At 38.2% G+C, this 18,276-nt stretch overlaps 1 protein-coding gene across 3 annotated transcripts in view; it reads left to right on the forward strand.

The window, feature by feature from the left end:
- SORBS2 (sorbin and SH3 domain containing 2) overlaps positions 1-18,276 on the forward strand; it is an 85,741-nt gene that overhangs the window by 60,631 nt on the left and 6,834 nt on the right. For all 3 annotated transcript variants that reach the window (XM_009572304.1, XM_009572306.1, XM_009572305.1), the window contains 5 exons: positions 2,110-2,198; positions 4,244-4,290; positions 5,812-5,926; positions 6,023-6,151; positions 7,925-8,128. In XM_009572304.1, coding sequence (XP_009570599.1) covers positions 2,110-2,198; positions 4,244-4,290; positions 5,812-5,926; positions 6,023-6,151; positions 7,925-8,128 — 584 coding nt within the window. The remainder of the gene's footprint in view (positions 1-2,109; positions 2,199-4,243; positions 4,291-5,811; positions 5,927-6,022; positions 6,152-7,924; positions 8,129-18,276) is intronic.

An 18,276-nucleotide genomic window follows, 5' to 3' on the forward strand; every position in this document is an offset into this window, starting at 1 on the left:
AAGGTGTATCCCATATGATTTAGACTAATGTCTCTGGCAAGTCTGTCATTTATTTCTCTTTTTAAATGGTAACATTTCTGTGTTAAAGAATTCTGCTTCTAGACATATAGCCCTCTGTGACAGAGCATCCTTGAGAATTTAATAACATTACAAAGCTATTCTTGAAATCACAAATGGATGTAAGAGAGAATGTCTTTAATATATCAATTATGCAATATTTGGTCAAACCCATCTTACTTATCTTTAATCTCACATCTTTTTCTGTAACTTTTGCAAGTACCACACTAGTAAATATATGTTTCAAGATAAATCGGAATTGAAGCTGTTAACCATCTGCTCTTAACTAGTTAAAATAGACATATTGAGAACAGATAATTGGTAAAAAACAGCTATGAAATGCAGTTCAGAATTGAATTAGTCATACTTGAGGCCTGATCATGGTTAACCCTTGCAGGCAGTACTACACGAAGAGACTGAAGTTGTTGGAAATTGGACTGGTCACATATCACAGTTGCTAAATGAGAATTTTCCAGTCCTTGAAAATAAGGAAATTCACAGTGCAGAGTAAACGTGGGTTCTTAATAGCTTCTGCAGCTATGAAGGAGCCTGGCATGAGGGAAAAGGTACACTCTGTCAACATTAATATCCCTAAAGTAGCATGGAGAATGAGAACAGCAGAATATTCCATCAGTACCAGCCATGGCTGAGCTCTACTTCTAATGAAGTTGCATGTTTTGTTGGATCTGTGTGTGTCTCCTACAGCCACCATCCACATGGAGACCCCAAGGTCATAGCAAAAAACTACCAATATTGACTGCATAAGGAGCTGTATAGAAATAAAGGAAATTGTTCTTTCTAAAGCTGCTGCGTTTTCTCTCCTTCCCTCCCACGTCCTTCTCTTTCTGCTAGAGTTTAAAGAAAAAATTAATGTGTTTGGAGGCATTATATCTTTAGGGTTATGCAGTGAGCATAGATTCACAGACACATGCCGTATCAAGAAAGCTGTCCAGAACTGGGACTGTGATATACTCGTTGGTGATGACGTGCTTACAACCAATGACATACATAATACAATTATCTCATTTTTTGCCTCCACTGTATTTATCAATAGCCTCAAGTTTTTGTGGCTTAGCCAACAGCCCACTGGAGACGATTTACATCATTCTTCTGTAAGACCCCAATATAATGGATGAGATGCTTTCAGTTCTTTTTTTTTTCCACTTGTACTTCTTTAGAAATGTATGGGCTTGGTAAGGTTTGTGAATGAAGTCAAAGGAAGACAAACATCAGTGATACGTCTCCACTAGCAGGTATCACTATGGCAGTAGGAGACTAAAATAGTAAATCTCAGAAATCGAGAGGCAGTTCATTTCATCCTCTGGTCTGAAATAATTCCGATATACCTTCATTTCACATTGGCAACTTGCAGAGCTATAAAGAGTGTAAGATTTTGATTTTGTTTTTATTAAAACATGAAAAGATGTATTCACCATCTTATAATATATCATCCTATAATAAACATTGGTAAACTGTGCTTTAGAGAAAATCTGCCACATAGATTGGTGAGTAATTTATACTCCATTTCTTTAAAACAGAGTTGCTTTTATGAAATAACATCCTTTTAAATTCCGTTGTGCTGCCTAACAAGTGCCCCTGGTAAAGTAGAAATGCATCTTAGATCACTTAGGAAGAAACAATTTTACTTCGCTATTTTCTCATTGAAGCATGCTGTAATCATGTTTTGTGCGTGTAATTATGTGTTGATATTGTTGGCATTCCGAAACAGTTTCTTGCAACCTGATGAAGTCCCGGTACTGCTGTCAGGGGTGCATCCCTTTGTACAGTAAGGCATAATTTTGCTCTCTCGATCCTCTATAATACATTCTTCTGCTGTGGATCAGAGGACAGCCTTTGCCTTTGCTTGAGAGTCAGTATCTTTTTCTTCTTTAAAGGTGTACTTTAGCCATCATATCACATGCTTTTCTTTCTATTAAAGGTAAAATAATAGGTTTCAATATCTCACCCCCCTAAATGAAACCAAGCAGCATCACAGATTTGAATGGTTTTGTTTAATTTACCATAGTTTCACATAATTTCTGTTTTCAGTAGACCAGGAGTCTCCTGGAAGCTATTCTTCTGCTTTCACTGATGTGGGACGATGTACTCCAAGGGAGAGAAGAGGAACTACAGACAAAGAGGTAGTGAAATAACAATAAATAATGCAGCAATATCCATATGGAAAACTGGGTAAACATATCTGAGGCAAGATTTGTGTTGGTTTTAAGACACTGTAATGAATCAGACCAAAGAAACAGTTACTTATCATATCATCAGATGGGACAGCATCCTTCTTTTTCATTAAGGAGATAGGTACTTCAAGAAATTAAAAGAATATCAAGCTTTGTAAGATAAGCTGTGTCTTCTATTTATGTTTAAATAGGTATGGACATAAGTTTACTAGTCATTGATAGGCTCTGTCAAAGTTGACCAGAGTGGGTGCTTGGGACAGCGAAGAATAGCAGATGTGACTGGGAAAAGGCTCTTTCGAGAATCAGAGCATTACACAAAGAAACTGCCTCAGTAGTTTCAAAACTGATAGAAAGAACGTCTGTATTTCACCATTATTTTTGTTTTGAAAAAGCAAAAACACTGCTGTTAGTGTGTTAGACAAAACCACTTATCCGAAGAGCGATCTCTAATTTCTGTAACAGTTGGTGATTGTAATTATGTGCTGATTGCTTATGTTAATGCTTTGCAAGAAGAAATGGAAGCAGGCATACAACACGAAGTATCACTGAAAAGTATACACAAAAAAATGGAGTATATCATTCAGTATCTTAAGAATATTTCTAGATCTAGAACTACAAATGCTCTCCACACAGGCTTCAGGGATTTTATTCAATCATAGAGTAAGTACATTTATATTAACCAACAACTACAGACCATAGATTATTAACATTTTCCATTTATTTTTGTTAAAATATTGCACAAAATAATGGCAGCATAAGAGAGTACTGTATTTTAATTGCTAATATTTAAGTTTTTGCTCTGGGTCATCTACCTTGTTAAATGGTGGTACAGGTTAGAACTGGTTACAGGATCTGAATTCAGATCCACTTACACCGCACTGACATGGTTATATTGCTGCAATTTGATTAAAAGTCTGATTTTAAAAAAAGACTGCTCATTATAAAAGAAAGGTTAAAAAAGACCCAGGAACCATATTGTCTGTTCCTTTTAAAGAGTTTTGTGACGTTGGAAGTCATCTTTCAATTTGAAAATACATAGAGAGAGATTTTTTAAAATGTAGCAATCTCATTTGCGCAAGTACTTGCAGAGAAAGGCTAAATCACTTTCCCAAATATCCTTACATGATACTGCTGATCACTTCGGGCACCTTCCTCTGAAGTATTAGTGCTGGTTATCCATCAGGGGCAGGCACTAGATGAGTGAGGTTCTTGGGTTCGTGTTTTCAGCACAGCTTTGAAAACAGTGAAAGTGTAAGTGTCAGCCACACAGGTGAGGAGAGGTTGGGTTATTTTACAGGTTTATTTTTGAAACAATATTGAGCTTACAGATACTTGGTGATAGAACTTGATAAATACATGAAAGGAATGATATGATGTGATTGCCTGTGATTGCAAGAGAGCTGCGCAGATGATTCAGGAGATCACTTCCAGTCCTGTGTTTCTCAGACTTTCTTAAAACTATGAGTGTGATTATAGAAATGCAAAATATTCCCACCCTTTTCCACCTGTCAGTAATTTTTTCTTCAGATATATATATATATAAAAAAAAAAAATGTGATGCAGTATTTGCAGTTGAAATTAGCCTAAAGATAACAAGTTCAACGGAAGAGGCATCTGAAGTATTAGAGACTATTAAGCCTGTGAATTCCCATTGTACCTAGAGATCTAGTTCCTTAAAAGTCACATTGGCATTTAGTAACTTTTTTTTTTATTTTTACAGTTCTCTAAACATAAAATTGCAAAGCAGTCTATATTAAAATTTAGCTGCTATTTCTATTTTTAAAATACTAAGTCCCAAACACCTAACTGCCTTAAAAAAGGAAGCTGTGGCCTTAAAAAAGGAAGCTGTGTATTTAATTGCCTATTACTGCAAGAACCGCTGTAAAGCACACGTCCTTTTCTTTCTGGATCTTGGTCACCTTTTTAAAAGCTGAAACATGTTTACCGTATAGTAATACTACCTGAATTTATTAATCACTTTGCCTGCTTTTCAGAAACTGCCAGCTAGAGCTGTGTATGACTTTAAAGCTCAGACTTCTAAGTAAGTACTAGACTTTTGTTCATTTAAGAACTCATAATTCAAGAAAACTCTGTCTAGCACTTGTGGCAGGTAACTGCTGTTCTAGCCAGTTTCAACGACAAATGCCATGGAAGCAGAGGACCCTGCTTGCTGTCACAGTAGTCTCTGCATTAGCAAACTGTGTGAGAAGTTATTTTGTAATAAAAATGTCTTAAATTATTATATTCTCCATTGTATTTGTTTGAACACATGAATGGCTGTGCATCTTCAGCCTTCTAGAGCGTTGGTCCTGAGGGTCACCCACTGAACGCTCTTCGTTTGCTGTGAATTGTATTTAGGTTACACAAGGTATAGTGCTTAAAATACTGCCAGAGATAGTGTTCTTATCAAAATTCTGTATAATGCTTCAGCATCTTCCTGTCTGTCATAACACACACAGGCTCTCTGCAGGATGTGACATGTCCCATACCAAAACAACCCACAGTGCTCCACAAGGAAAACAAAATCAGGATATGAGAGAGTCAAAGTAGAGTGCCTGTGTTTCATTGTGTTTCGTTCCTGCTGTTGTTCTGACAATCCGGGGCATTTAAACGATCTTCAGATATGGCCAAACATTGCCACTAGAATTCCATTAGCTGTGTCTGGTAGAAAACTCTTGAATTGTCAGAACAGCAGAATAGCTCTTGAAAAACCAAATGAATGATATACCAAAGAATTCCCAGGCCAGGATCTGAAAATCTTCTTAATGATTTGGATAATTCCCTTTTTTGGTATCCAACATTAAGCATAAACGATCTTCAGATATGGCCAAACATTGCCACTAGAATTCCATTAGCTGTGTCTGGTAGAAAACTCTTGAATTGTCAGAACAGCAGAATAGCTCTTGAAAAACCAAATGAATGATATACCAAAGAATTCCCAGGCCAGGATCTGAAAATCTTCTTAATGATTTGGATAATTCCCTTTTTTGGTATCCAACATTAAGCATATCACAGACCCTGAGTATCAGAAATGGTGAGAACATAATCCTGTGTTCTTCATGCTCCTGAACAGCTGTCTTGAAAGAAAAATGTGTAGAGCAGAAGCACGCCAAGCTGTGCTACTGCAAAAAAGGTAGTAATAGGCCATAGAGACATGGGATATATTCTATAGTTTTCCCTACTGATTTCATAAAGAACCCCAAATACGTCTCAGATGCCTGTCATAAAAGCAGTATCTAAACAGGCGATCCAAAAGACATTATACTTGCATGCAGACCCTATACTAAGTGCTCTGGTAATAACTAGCAACACTTTCCTGAAATCACAGTGTAAAACAGGCCTGTATAACTTACAGATAGTACCTGAGATTCGTAAGTGTGAATCATTTCATTTTATATGGTATAATCAACTGGTAAATGTACCACAGCTGTGACACTTTTTCTTCAAATGTTTAGTTCCTACATTCTGTTTCAGTTCCGCACTGTAAAGATCTCAGAAACTATGCAGGTAGCGGAATTAAATGTAAAACTGTAAACATCTCATCTGAATAAATTTGTTACAGAGAGCTGTCTTTTAAGAAAGGAGATACTGTCTATATCCTCAGGAAAATTGATCAAAACTGGTATGAGGGCGAGCAGCATGGAAGAGTTGGAATATTCCCAATTTCTTACGTCGAGGTTTGTCCTCTGGTTTAATTCCTTGAATTAGTTTGGGTAATAGGTCCACAAACCGCATGGGAATGACGAAAATCTGTGTTTTTTCTTCTTCCTTAGAAACTTTCTCCCCCAGAAAAAGCACAGCCTGCCAGGCCACCTCCCCCTGCACAGATTGGAGAGATTGGAGAAGCTATTGCCAAATATAATTTCAGTGCAGACACAAATGTGGAGTTATCGCTTAGAAAGGTACAGTTTAGAACTATCTTTATCAAAATACCATTATAGTGTCTACTGCTATACAGAATTAATATATAGGTAAATACTATGCTTTGGTGCACTCTGCGTTCATTACTTGCTGTGCACAAAGCAATGTAATGGTAGGAAATTACTAACGTAATAGCTTATTGGCTTGCAGTCTTTCACAACTACCTGCAGATAGCTTAAATATGTTGTGCATGTAAACTGGATTGTGGTAGATTAGCATATGCAAGCATCTGCTAACTGCTCACCTAAATTTCTAGTTTTCACTTCAATTATCCATTCCCTTTTTTTAATAATTACTTGTTGCTGTCACAATTATCGTGGTAAGGTTTTTAATATAGAAGAAATAGAAAAATACAGAAAATAGAAAAATATAGGAAAAAAGGCTCACAGACATTTTTGTAAATGTACCACAGTTCTTGCAAATATTTCATTTAAGTCTGCTTTTTATAACATTCTCTTACCTTTCTATGCACGTCCTGGTGGTTATACTTTATTGCACATGAGCAAAATAAATGTTTAATTTCTGAGGTTTGTCAGACACTGGAATATTACCACTGTAGAGAAACTTTATTATTGCAGATATTATATACTTAGTTGTAAGTAGTATGCACTTTTTATCCACTGGAAAGTTCTGCCTCTTACTTTTTTTTCAGAATTAGAGTTCATAGAAGTTAGTCAGTGGTTTGGTTTTCTTTTGAAATAAGAGTAAGGGTACAGGTTTTTGTTTTGATGCTGACCTAGAGCCTAATCCAGCATCACTGAAGATAATGGGTGTTTTTCCATTCATTTGAGATTGGTAAACATCAAAGGGGTCTAAAAAAAAACAGGAATAGGAACTTAGAGAAGTAAGGGTTGGGAGTAATTTGATGATTTATTTCTTTTTAAAATTCTCTTTTGTGCTTATTGTGGCAGTCATAATCTTGACAGCCCAGTTTTGGTTTGTTTTTAAAAGTTAACTTGCACTGGTCTTCTTTTGTTCCATCCCACCGAAAACAATTTTAGGGGTACTCCACAAATCAACTACAGAAACAAAATTACAGGAACCCAAGAGAACACACAACTAATAGGGAAGGATTTGTTACAGACAGACACGTGGTAAAAAGCACATCATGTAAAACAAAGGAGGGGGTAGCTCATGTTGTTTCACTACAGAGAAATGTTTGAATAGAAAGTTGACATTTTCCATTTCAGTTGCTAAGCTCTCTAAAAACAGTAAGTGAGCCACTGCCCATCTTTTTTACACAGGAAAAGCACTTCTTTCTCTCATCTTTCCCATGAACTCATTTTTTAACTTTCTGCCTCCACTTATTCCTGTTTTACTGATAACAAAGCACTTGCATGGACTTCATTGTTTAACTTTTATCACTTTTAAGGAAAAATGGGCATAGCAGTCACTATTGCATATTACAGTTAGGGTGTTAGCTAGTAGTTTGGCCAACAATTAAAACAGGTTGTGATCCAAAGAAAAGTTGAAATGTTAATCCCCCAACCAAGAGTAGGAGACTACATGAGATTCCACTCTGATAAAAGAATAGTATTTGCAGTCTGTGACTAGCCCCCCGTTTTGCTGGAATGGTAGTTGTATACGTGGTTGTTATAAATGGGAAGAGAAATGTGAAAATGGAGACGATTCTCAAGACTGATGGGAAACAGCACTGCAGGGAAAATAATACTACGTGTTAAAATTATATCTGCTATTCAAAAAATAAACTTACAATGTATCTGCTGATAACTCATTTTCATAATGCCTTTCAGGGAGACAGAGTAATTCTTCTTAAGCGAGTTGATCAAAACTGGTATGAAGGTAAAATACCAGGAACCAACAGACAAGGCATCTTCCCTGTTTCCTATGTAGAAGTCATCAAAAAGAATGCATCAAAAAGTGTTGATGACTACCCTGATCCTCCAATACCCCAAAGCTATTCTAGTGACAGAATACACCATTTAAGTTCAACTAAGGTAAGGATTTTTTTTTCTTTGCTATCACCCCTAGAGTGGGTTTAGAAGGACTCGTAATTTTTTTGTTAACATAAGATAATGCATAATCCATGCATTAAGTACACTACATTTTCTTTCCTGCATTGGTAGAATTGCATTACTAACTTGTTATTAAAGCATTTTAATAGCCAAGTGTGTCTTTTGCATTCTGCCAGGATTTTTGCTCTTTTCTTCATTAGCTATTACAATATTGAGAGTAGGGCCAGGCACAATTTGGGCAGAAGAATCAAGCCAACAGAACAAAATTTATTTGGGAATCTTAGACAGAATTTGAGCATTAAGGATAAGTCTAGCAGACTTTTCATAGCGCAACGTGAAGACATTCCCATAACACAGCTGTCCTAAAAGCCTGCAGTCCCATAAGCATGCAAAGGGCAAGAGAGGGCAGTTTGTGTGGGGACACAGCTTGCCAAGACCAGTTCTGTGCCTTTCAAAGTAAAGGAGAACAGCTAATGATTCTGTACTATAACCTTCCTCCTTTTGCCGTTCACACTCTAGAAGGAGGCTGTTGGTACGACGGAGGTTCTTTGGAGTGGTGTGACAACAGTGACAGTATTGTTTCATTTAGTAGTGAGGCAAATGTCATCGCATTGTCAATGAGCTTGGATTCAGACCTTTATAGTTGTAGTTTTTCACACCAAGTGTCTGTCGTAGGTTCTGAATTCTTTTCCTTCCTAGTCTATATAACCACCACAAATCATACTACATGATGTTGCAAAAAGATTCCTGTATTCCAATTTATCATTCACTTGTGAGATTTCACAGTCATCTGTGTGGGGAACATAACTCTTTGGCAGTGATAGAAACTAAGAAAGTTTCTGCATGCAAACTGTGATTAGCATTAATGTATTATCGATGATTTTGAACGCTCAAGATGGAAACTTTTCTAAATCTTCCTCTTTTCCTTTGTTGTTTATCTCTTCAGCATGGGCGCTGGGTTTTGTGTGTAATTATAAACTTATCTTGCTATTAATCTCTATTTGTTTCAGTTGGTTTTGCCCCCTTTTCTGCTTTCATATACTTGCATACTCATGCTCATTTAAATGCTTCAACTTTGAGATAAGTTCCAAATTTATTTGCAGCTTTGGGGACAGCTACCAAAAGATGTCATTTATTGACAACAGTGGCCTCTGAAAATGCTGCTTACGACTAAACAATATTAGCTGGTTTTGGATAGTTGCTAGAACAGGTCTTGTCTGGTTTTCCAGAACGTGTCACAACAGAGAACTGGCTCCTCTCTCTTCCGTTCCAACAAAACTGTTGAATTGAAGTAGCATCAAATTCTGTAGCTGCAGACTGAGGTATTCATAAGCTAGGGCCCCTTATTATTAAAGGAATCCAGAGGTTCCTGAAGGCAAGTCAAGATATGAGGCAACTTAGGTCCTCCGTATTATGGAGTTGTCTCTCTGTATTTGGAGATGCCTCTCTCCCCATTTGCTACGGAGCAGGCTTGTCTCTAAGGCATCCTGCAGCTAAAGCTGGTGTTTGTGTAACCCCTGTAAGCCTTGTTGAGCATAGGTGATGCTTCAGAGCATTTACATTCAGATTACAAAATTGTCCTGGCACTATTATTAAGTTATTTATTATTAAATTAGTTCTGTAGGGGAGGAAAGGGGAAGCAGCCTTCTTTGTAACATAGGAAACTTATACTAGAACCAGATGATTGCAAAAGTCAAAAAAAAAAAAAAAAAGCCTCTACTGATGCTCTTAGACAGACATCTTGTTTCTTAATTCAACTGCATTCAGAAATGGCAATACCATGTAAGAAGACATCATGTTCCTGACTACCTAGAAGGACTTTAGCAGTCCTGAGAGTGTTCTGGAGTTTACCACAATTGCTGATACCACTTTTCCTATTCCTTTGGGGTTTTTTAGCACATATCACTCCCTGTTGCTAGAGCAATTGCGCTAAACTTCTCTGGCCTAATGGCAGTAAAAATAAATAAGCAATACAAGTTAGGAGCAAGCTTTGCTCTCCTTAACTTGTCCTAGACCATCTATATCTTTAGTTCTAGTGCAGCCTGTAGCCATGGGAAACTAAAAATGGCAATGTCTCCTCAGCAGTATTATTGACCTTAAAACCACAGGTTAGAGGCCCTTGTTCAAGAGGAAAGATGAGGGAGAGAGACTGAGCATTGTTTGTAACAGCCTAGCTCTGTTTTAGCAGACTACACTGTATCAGTCTATAGACTGTTTACTTTGGTACAGAAGACTATAACAAAGGTTTGTCTAACTAGAAAATAAAGCCTTTTGCCTCAAGAAAATTCAAGCAGAAGGTAAGTAAATTAATGTCGCAGAATAGGAAGGTTAATCTGGATAATTCTAACAATGAGATCAAAATATTTTTCATTCAGTTTTAATTTTGAGGATTAATAGTAACAAAAATGCATTTTCAGTATTTACTGAAGCAATGGATATCTACTGATGCTGTGTACGTATGACTCACCAGTCTCTCATTCTTACAAAAGGACGTTTCTTTTACCAGAAGGATACTTCAATCAATATTATGTAATGGTACTCAAAGTATACTGCTGTGTACTGTGCTGTCACTATTTTAAAAGTATTGTTGACTGCCTACATTCAATAGAATTGAATGTACCTTTCACAAATGTTGATGTCGTTTTGAACTAATAGGGTTACTTTTGAAGAAAAATGCATTCTGTAGCTGTTCATGCCTTAATAAAAGTATGCAATGTATTAAAGATGTTTCTTAAGCATTTACTCAGAAGCACTAAGAAAAAGTAGAAGTATTAACATTAGGATAATTAGAAATCATCTCGGGTGTTATAGTTTAAAAGAAATACTTAATGACACCTGAAGTGTACTTCTGAAAATACTATTGTCAAAATAACAGTAATGGTTCGGGGAAAATTATGTTAATATTAATTGTATGATTTAATAACCTGTGACATGCTCACTAACAGAGCGCCATAAGTAACATAACTTTAGCAGACCAAATGCAGGTCGCCTTCATGAGTGTAATGATTCAGATCTGTCTTAATGTTTGACATTTAAGCCCCAAGCCAGAACCTGATACTGTTTCATTTTTCAAATGTCTTTCCTGCTGTTCTGATTCATGTAGTAACGATTTCAGACACCCGTGCTCACTGAAATGATACCCTATAATCCAGATGATGGCACAGACATTTTTCTTTTCCAGTCTACTCATATCCTAGTTCTCTATCATGGTTATTTATTTACTTAAATTCCTATGTTTTTCTTATTTTTGAAGTTGCCTTCCCAAGCACAGTCCCCACTTTGCAGACACCTTTCCTCCTCTTGGTCACACATTGATCAAAAGATTCTCCAGGCTGCCACTAGCGACTGGTTTTCAAGGACTGTTGGTTTTTCACCTTCAAGCGTGTACATCTTACCTCCTCCACCATTTCCAGACAGTTTTCTTTGTGGCTTAGAAGAACTCAATACTTTGGCATTAACAACATCCCAATCTGTAGCAATCTCCCCAGGTAATAGCAGTCACCAAGTTAAGGATGATCACTTCATTCCAAATACAGAGGTCTCTCTCAGCTCTCCTACAGCTCTTCCTCTGCCCTTTCTTGTACCTGCCTCTGTCTCATCTTCAGCCAGCTCATCTCATGACATAGCATATAAACATACCAGCAACAATACCAAACCAGGAAAAGATAAAGACTTGAGAGGTATACTTGACTCTTCAGTTACCGAAGTATCTAGAGACTTGTCAGATACTACAAGAGAAGGTGAACACGTTGGCGCTATCTGTAACCCCCCTTCGCCACATGAAGGTGGCTCCGTCTCCAGAGTGTTAGCTGCAACTGCTGAAAATGAAGAGGAAATTTGTACGGCAGATCTGTCAGTTAATATAGGGGATCAGTCAAAGCCTCAAGAATCAGATTTCGACAGAGGAGCACAAGACACAACAGAAGAACGGACAAGACTCTATATAGAGGAGGATCTGGGACATGACAATTTAGAATTCCCAATAGCAAGTGGAGGAGACTCCATGGTATGTTATGAAGGATACACTTCACCAAATACTGGCAAGGTATTTTAATTTCTGAAAAACCCAGCTTCTGTGTTCAGATAGCTTACTCAGTATAATTATTCTCTGCCTTTTCTTGTATTTTACATGTTTGTATTGTGCACAGGCACAGTTTTATACTATTGCATTGGATAAAAATTGTCAGCGTTAGGGGATGGTCCCTTCTCAGAAGCAGGCGTGTACACCATTCTAAGTTCTATGGTGTACCAGTTCTGCTGGTCCTTTCCCTTCTGTCCTCGCTAGCTGCCATTGAGCTTCCGATGCAAAAAGCCAGTGAACCATTTTCCTCACTGGCCCATTACATGCCACCCCTCTTGAGCCAGAGGCCCCAGCAAGCAAATGCTATCAGCAGCCTTCAGAGGGAGGGACATGCCTCCTGCGGAGACTCAGCGGTTTGTACTTCACACGTGTCACTTCACCAGCTGATATATTTATAGTACACTCTGTTACGAGAATGTGACTAATAGTAACAGATCAGATTATGTTTGGCAGTTAAACAAATGCTTCCCCTAAAGCCCTCCCCAGTTCCTCTTTGGGACAGTACAACACTGAGCTATCCCAAATGTCTGCTAGCCATTAAATGCCACAATGTTGCTACACAGTTTGGGTGGTTTCTAGGCAAAGTTTTAGAACAGGTCTTTTCTGGCCAGCACTTACTTCAACAGACTGTTCAGGCAGTTGCTTTGGCTAGCACATGCAAACATGTAAATCAGATACTCAGGACAATATGTTTTAGGCCAAATGTAAAACTAGTTAATTAGAAAGATTTTGCGGGCTGCCTCTGCCCTTACTTGACCTGAAAAACGGAGGAGAAAACCGTAAGAATAGAGGTGAAATCCACTGCCACAAATAGCAACTTGTTTTGATTTCTGAGGGAAGAATTTTCTTCCCGAATAGTAGACTGATTAATAATAAAATTAGCATCACATTTCTGACTGTTCAGGTTAGTTACATGACTCCTTATTGAGCATTTTATGTCCTTCACAGCTGGTTTTACAGCACAATTACTTCTCATTTTTCTTAAACACTTAAGCCAGCTCTACTTTCTACGGGAACACCAGGAAACTCTGATCTTCCTTTCCACCTTTCTTCTAATCTTCCATTTCACTCTGCCAAGGCACCAACTTCTCACTCTGTTCCTACAACATCCCCGTCTACTGCTTCCCTCTCACCTCCTCTCCTTTCTAAACCGTTACATCAGCAGGAGAGAGACTCACCAAAGTTAAAGGTAACTGCACCTCTTGAGTATGGATTGTTGCAAATCTTCATGTATATTAAATAACTGCAAGGCTAACACTTTGATCTTTTCCGATGTACTGTTTCCTTTACTAATATTAAATAACATAGCACATGGAGTATTAAGATAGGCCTTCTTCAAATGAAACACAAGGTAAAACTATAACCATTACGATACAATGAAATAGTGATACCAGTGATAGGAACCCAGAAAGCCTTCCAGTCTACACCAGGACATCAGTAACCCTTATTTAATTGAAAGAAACAAACTCATATTCAAGTACACAGAAACAAAGTAACATTTGTAGTTTAAAAGTGTTTTCAATTTCAATCCAAAGCCTGGGAGAACAGTCATAAATGTCACAATAAAGCACCACTGCAGAGGGTCGCGTTCTAAATACCAGTTCTGTTAGCCAAGGACTGGGCAAAGATTATTCCCTCTTCAAGACTACACTTTGTGTCAGCACTGCAGCTCTGTGGCAGAAAAATGAAATTTGGAGAGCCTACTGCTCTAGATAGACAAAGTCAATTCCCGGTGCACTTTGGACCCAAAGTCCATTTCCAGTGCTGACTTCCAGAGAGTCCATTTGTTTATGAAAAGGAGAAAAAGTCATGTAAAAAGTTTGAGAAACTATCCTAGAAAAAGTGGTCATTACGTCTATGGCAAAAAAAAATCCCATATTTTTTAAAAAATCTACCATGTCTTACAGTGTGTGTTCATGGAAAACCCAGACATAATGGACTTCAAGAAGTCTTAAGGTCCACCAGATCAGTTGGGTTTTTTTCTGAAGTAGGGAAGAGACATAAGGGTTTTTTCCAGGGCATGAATCTGTCATGTTAGGTATGTTTCACCTCAAAGAAGGGGTAAAACATAGTATTGCATTTGTTTCTGCAACTTTGAATAATTTATCTGTTGTGCAGTGCTTTTGATGGGTACTTTTTTGCTTAGCCTAACCAATAAAATTCAGAAAATTCCTCATGTACACTGAAATTCTTTCTAGGTGACCCTGATATTCCTTGCTTTTGTTTGAGCAAGGCATGTTAATCTCAGCTGAAAATAAATAGAGGAAATATATGTTTTGAGCGTTAAAAGATCTGCTCCTGGGAACCTCTCGGACAATGTAGTGCTCTTCATTGGGCATGGCAGGAAGCAAGACACTAAGTAACCAAGGCAGGTGACTCCATCTTGCAGACACAAGAGCCTGAGTACTGAGAAGAACTAGAGGTCTGGGGGGTTGTTACGGAGTTCTAGCTCTTAATCGTTGTTTTCAAACCATTTCAAATCTGGATTATTTTTTAAGTCTAGGGAACAAATTCCTTTATAAACTTAATCAGTGTAGATGTATTTATTTGAAAATTGTTGAAATTATTAGATACACTCCTACTGACGACAGATTTTTTGCACATTTCCAAAATGACTTAAAAATTTATTTCCTCCCAAGGGTAAGCAAACTTTTTTCAGCAGTCAACACTGACTACATTGTCAGGCTAGAGAGAGTTGCATTAAAATAAGTATAGCCAGGTTTTGGCTGTCATCATTTCTTGCTACTTAGTCTACAGGCTGGACTTGAGAAGGAAGGACAGTTCCTGTCCTCTTCTGTTTATGCACGTTGTCCATGATTAAAGGCTCTTCTCAACTGCTACAGCAGAAAGAACATGAGACATTTCTAGGACTCAAATATCAGAAGTGAAGGGAGGTTCTTCAGAGAGTTCTTGAAACTGTATCCCGATACCTTGGTAATTTTTGTTAATGTAAAAATACATACATACATACGTGTATATGTATATTTGGAAAGTGGCTCAAATCTAAAGCATGACCCGGGATTTGGGCAGTAGAATACAAGGAGCTACAGGTGGGAAGTGTCACTTCAGTCCGTGTTGGTGGGCGGGATGTGTCCTCCAAAGGAAGAACTCTGAAGACACTTCCCAAGGAGAAATGCTGATGTTTTCTTGCCACCTTGGCCTCCCTTGGTATCCTTTTTTTTTGTTACTCTCCCTCTCAGATCCTAAGAGGGGGCTGTTCTGTCTTGCCACATTCTACTAGCAAACAGTCACAAATACTGATGAAAAGGTTTCCAATGTCAGCACTCCACTCCTCTCACGTTCCCCCCGACTCACCCCTGCCCCTGAGAATTCACATTTGCTGCACACACATCCTTAGGAGCTGCATTCTGACAAATATTTAGCTGATTTATAGTGATGTTAACAAAACGAGGATTTTTCTTTGAAGTGCTTTCCATCAAATATTTACTTGCTTTCTAAATGCAAATTTAAGGTGCGTTTTCTATTTAACAGCAAGGAATTACAACATTTGTCAGTGGTATTTCTAAGATAGTATTTATGCTCTGTGCTGTTGAGCTTTTCTGTATTATTGACTGAGCTACTTCAGTGCGTACACTTGCAATAACTGTTCTTACTGCAACTGCATACACTGTGCGTGATTAATCTTTTAACTCTAATGTGTAAGGGCATGTACCAGAGCAGCAAACCCTTGGAAAAAAGATACAGTGGCAACAGTGAAAATACCATATACTAATAGTACCATTATTTGCACCTGTATCACACTTGCTTTTTGTTATGAAGAAAAGCATGTCCAGTTTGCATGTATGAATGAAGCAACAAAAAACCTATGGTGCTTCATTCTTAAACTCTCACTTGACACAGTTTTTGTGGTTTTTCTAGGCTAATTTAAAGAGAGAGATATTTGTTATGGGTAAACCTCCTCGTAGCCCACTGATGACTAAGAGATCCTGCAGCTCGCCTGTCAGAGGTCACAGCTATTCACACAGGGTATGGTACTGGATGCCCAGTGTGCAATAACAGCGTTTCCTTAGAAAAGCAGCTCAGTGTCTAGTCTTTCAGTATTGTGCTTTTGCCCAAGTGTCTCAACACTATCAGTATGACGTGTTTTCTTCCTGTTGTGCTTCTGTGCTATGTCTGAGTAAAGCCAACAGGTCTGCGTGTGCCAAAACTTATTTTATAAATCCATTAGTATATTGTATCTCTGCAGTACTGCATAGTATTTCCAGTGCTACAAGATGTAAGAGGTCAAAGTTCTTTAGATTTAGCCTGGTTTTTTTCTAAATTACTCCTCTTGTTTCAAAGCATTTCTAGTCTATTGAAACTACAGCTTCTAAGAGTCAAAAATTTATACTTCATTGCATGTATACAGGCTGAATTCTTGGTTTTGAATCCATCTCCTTTTCAAAACATTTTGTTGCTGCTATGTTATGTTCACGCAACACTGTGCTCTTTATCAAAGCACTGTTATTCCAAATTGTCATATTCTTTAGCCTTTCCCTTCATATCTGTAATATAACAGTAACATAATTGTAACAATTTTACCTAGCCAGAAAGTCAGATTGTTTAGAGTTCCTATGTGTTTGGCTCAGAAAGGTGATCTAAACTATGAAAAAAACCCCCAGCCTAAACTACATGAGAGTAAGAATTTATGGGTTATGTTTTACTTTCAGTTTAGGTCTAAATTATTCTCTGCATTGGTTTCTTAACATTTGGCTCTTAAAACTGATAACAAGATAAACTGTTTTGCATGCTGTTGCTGCTGATTTTAGGTTATCGTCTTTCTGGTGGTTCCCTTTTTAAAATTTTAATTTTAATTTAAGATATGCAGGTTTGTGTAACTTCCAAAGTCTTGGCTTTTTGGCAGGCCTCTCTTTACTACCAGGTATGAGGGGACAGTGCTTTCTTCATCACTGAAGAGAGACAGTTCAATCATAGGAAGGCCAGGATTCTTGTAGTAGTGGACCAACACCATCCCAAAGAAAGTCCAACTGGGAATAAGATCCATAAAAAAGGAATTAAGCCCTATTTTAGTTTTGCGTGTTACTCCAAATGGATGGCATGTAATCAATATATTAAGAGGACTGTATTGGTCAATGTTTAGTGCATTTATGACTTTAATTCCAAACTACAAGAGCACAAATTGTACACTTAATTTGCATGTTCAGAACTATACATAGAATCATAGAATCATTAAGGTTGGAAAAGACCTCTAAAGATCATCAAGTCCAACCATCAACCCAACACCACCATGCCCACTAAGCCATGTCCCTAAGCACCACAACTACACATCTTTTAAATACTTCCAGGGATGCTGACTCAACCACTTCCCTGTTTGAATGCTTGACCACTCTTTCAATAAAGAAATTTTTCCTAATGTCCAGTCTAAACCTCCCCTGATGCAACTTGAGGCCATTTCCTCTCGTCTTATCGCTGGTTACTTGGGAGAAGAGACCAACCCCCACCTCGCTACAACCTCCTTTCAGGTAGTTGTAGAGCGCGATGAGGTCCCCCCTCAGCCTCCTCTTCTCCAGGCTAAACAACCCTAGTTCCCTCAGCCGCTCCTCGTAAGACTTGTGCTCCAGACCCTTCACCAGCTTCGTTGCCCTTCTCTGGACACGCTCCAGCACCTCAGTGTCCTTCTTGTAGTGAGGGGCCCAAAACTGAACACAGTGTTCGAGGTGCGGCCTCACCAGGGCCGAGTACAGGGGCACGATCACCTCCTTACTCCTGCTGGCCACAGTATTTCTGATACAGGCCAGGATGAACTATGCAAGCGCATATCAATCACGCATATCAAATCAGGTGTACAGCTGGGGCTGTTGACTTGACTGCACACTTTTTAATGTTTTTGGGATTAGGTCCTACAATTTTTCCCAGGAAACAGGGTAGTGTAGTGAACTGAGTTGTAGTTGGAAACTAGAAATCCTGAGCACCAAGAGCTACCCATAGGGTGATGCATTTCATGACACCTCTTGAGCACAATTAGCCAGACCTTGCAACAGTCCCCATTCTAGCCAATGCTACTGTATGTGGGAATGAGAGTTTAGGG

The sequence above is a fragment of the Fulmarus glacialis genome, unplaced genomic scaffold (assembly GCF_000690835.1).
Source record: "Fulmarus glacialis isolate BGI_N327 unplaced genomic scaffold, ASM69083v1 scaffold33072, whole genome shotgun sequence".
NCBI classification, from domain to species: domain Eukaryota; kingdom Metazoa; phylum Chordata; class Aves; order Procellariiformes; family Procellariidae; genus Fulmarus; species Fulmarus glacialis.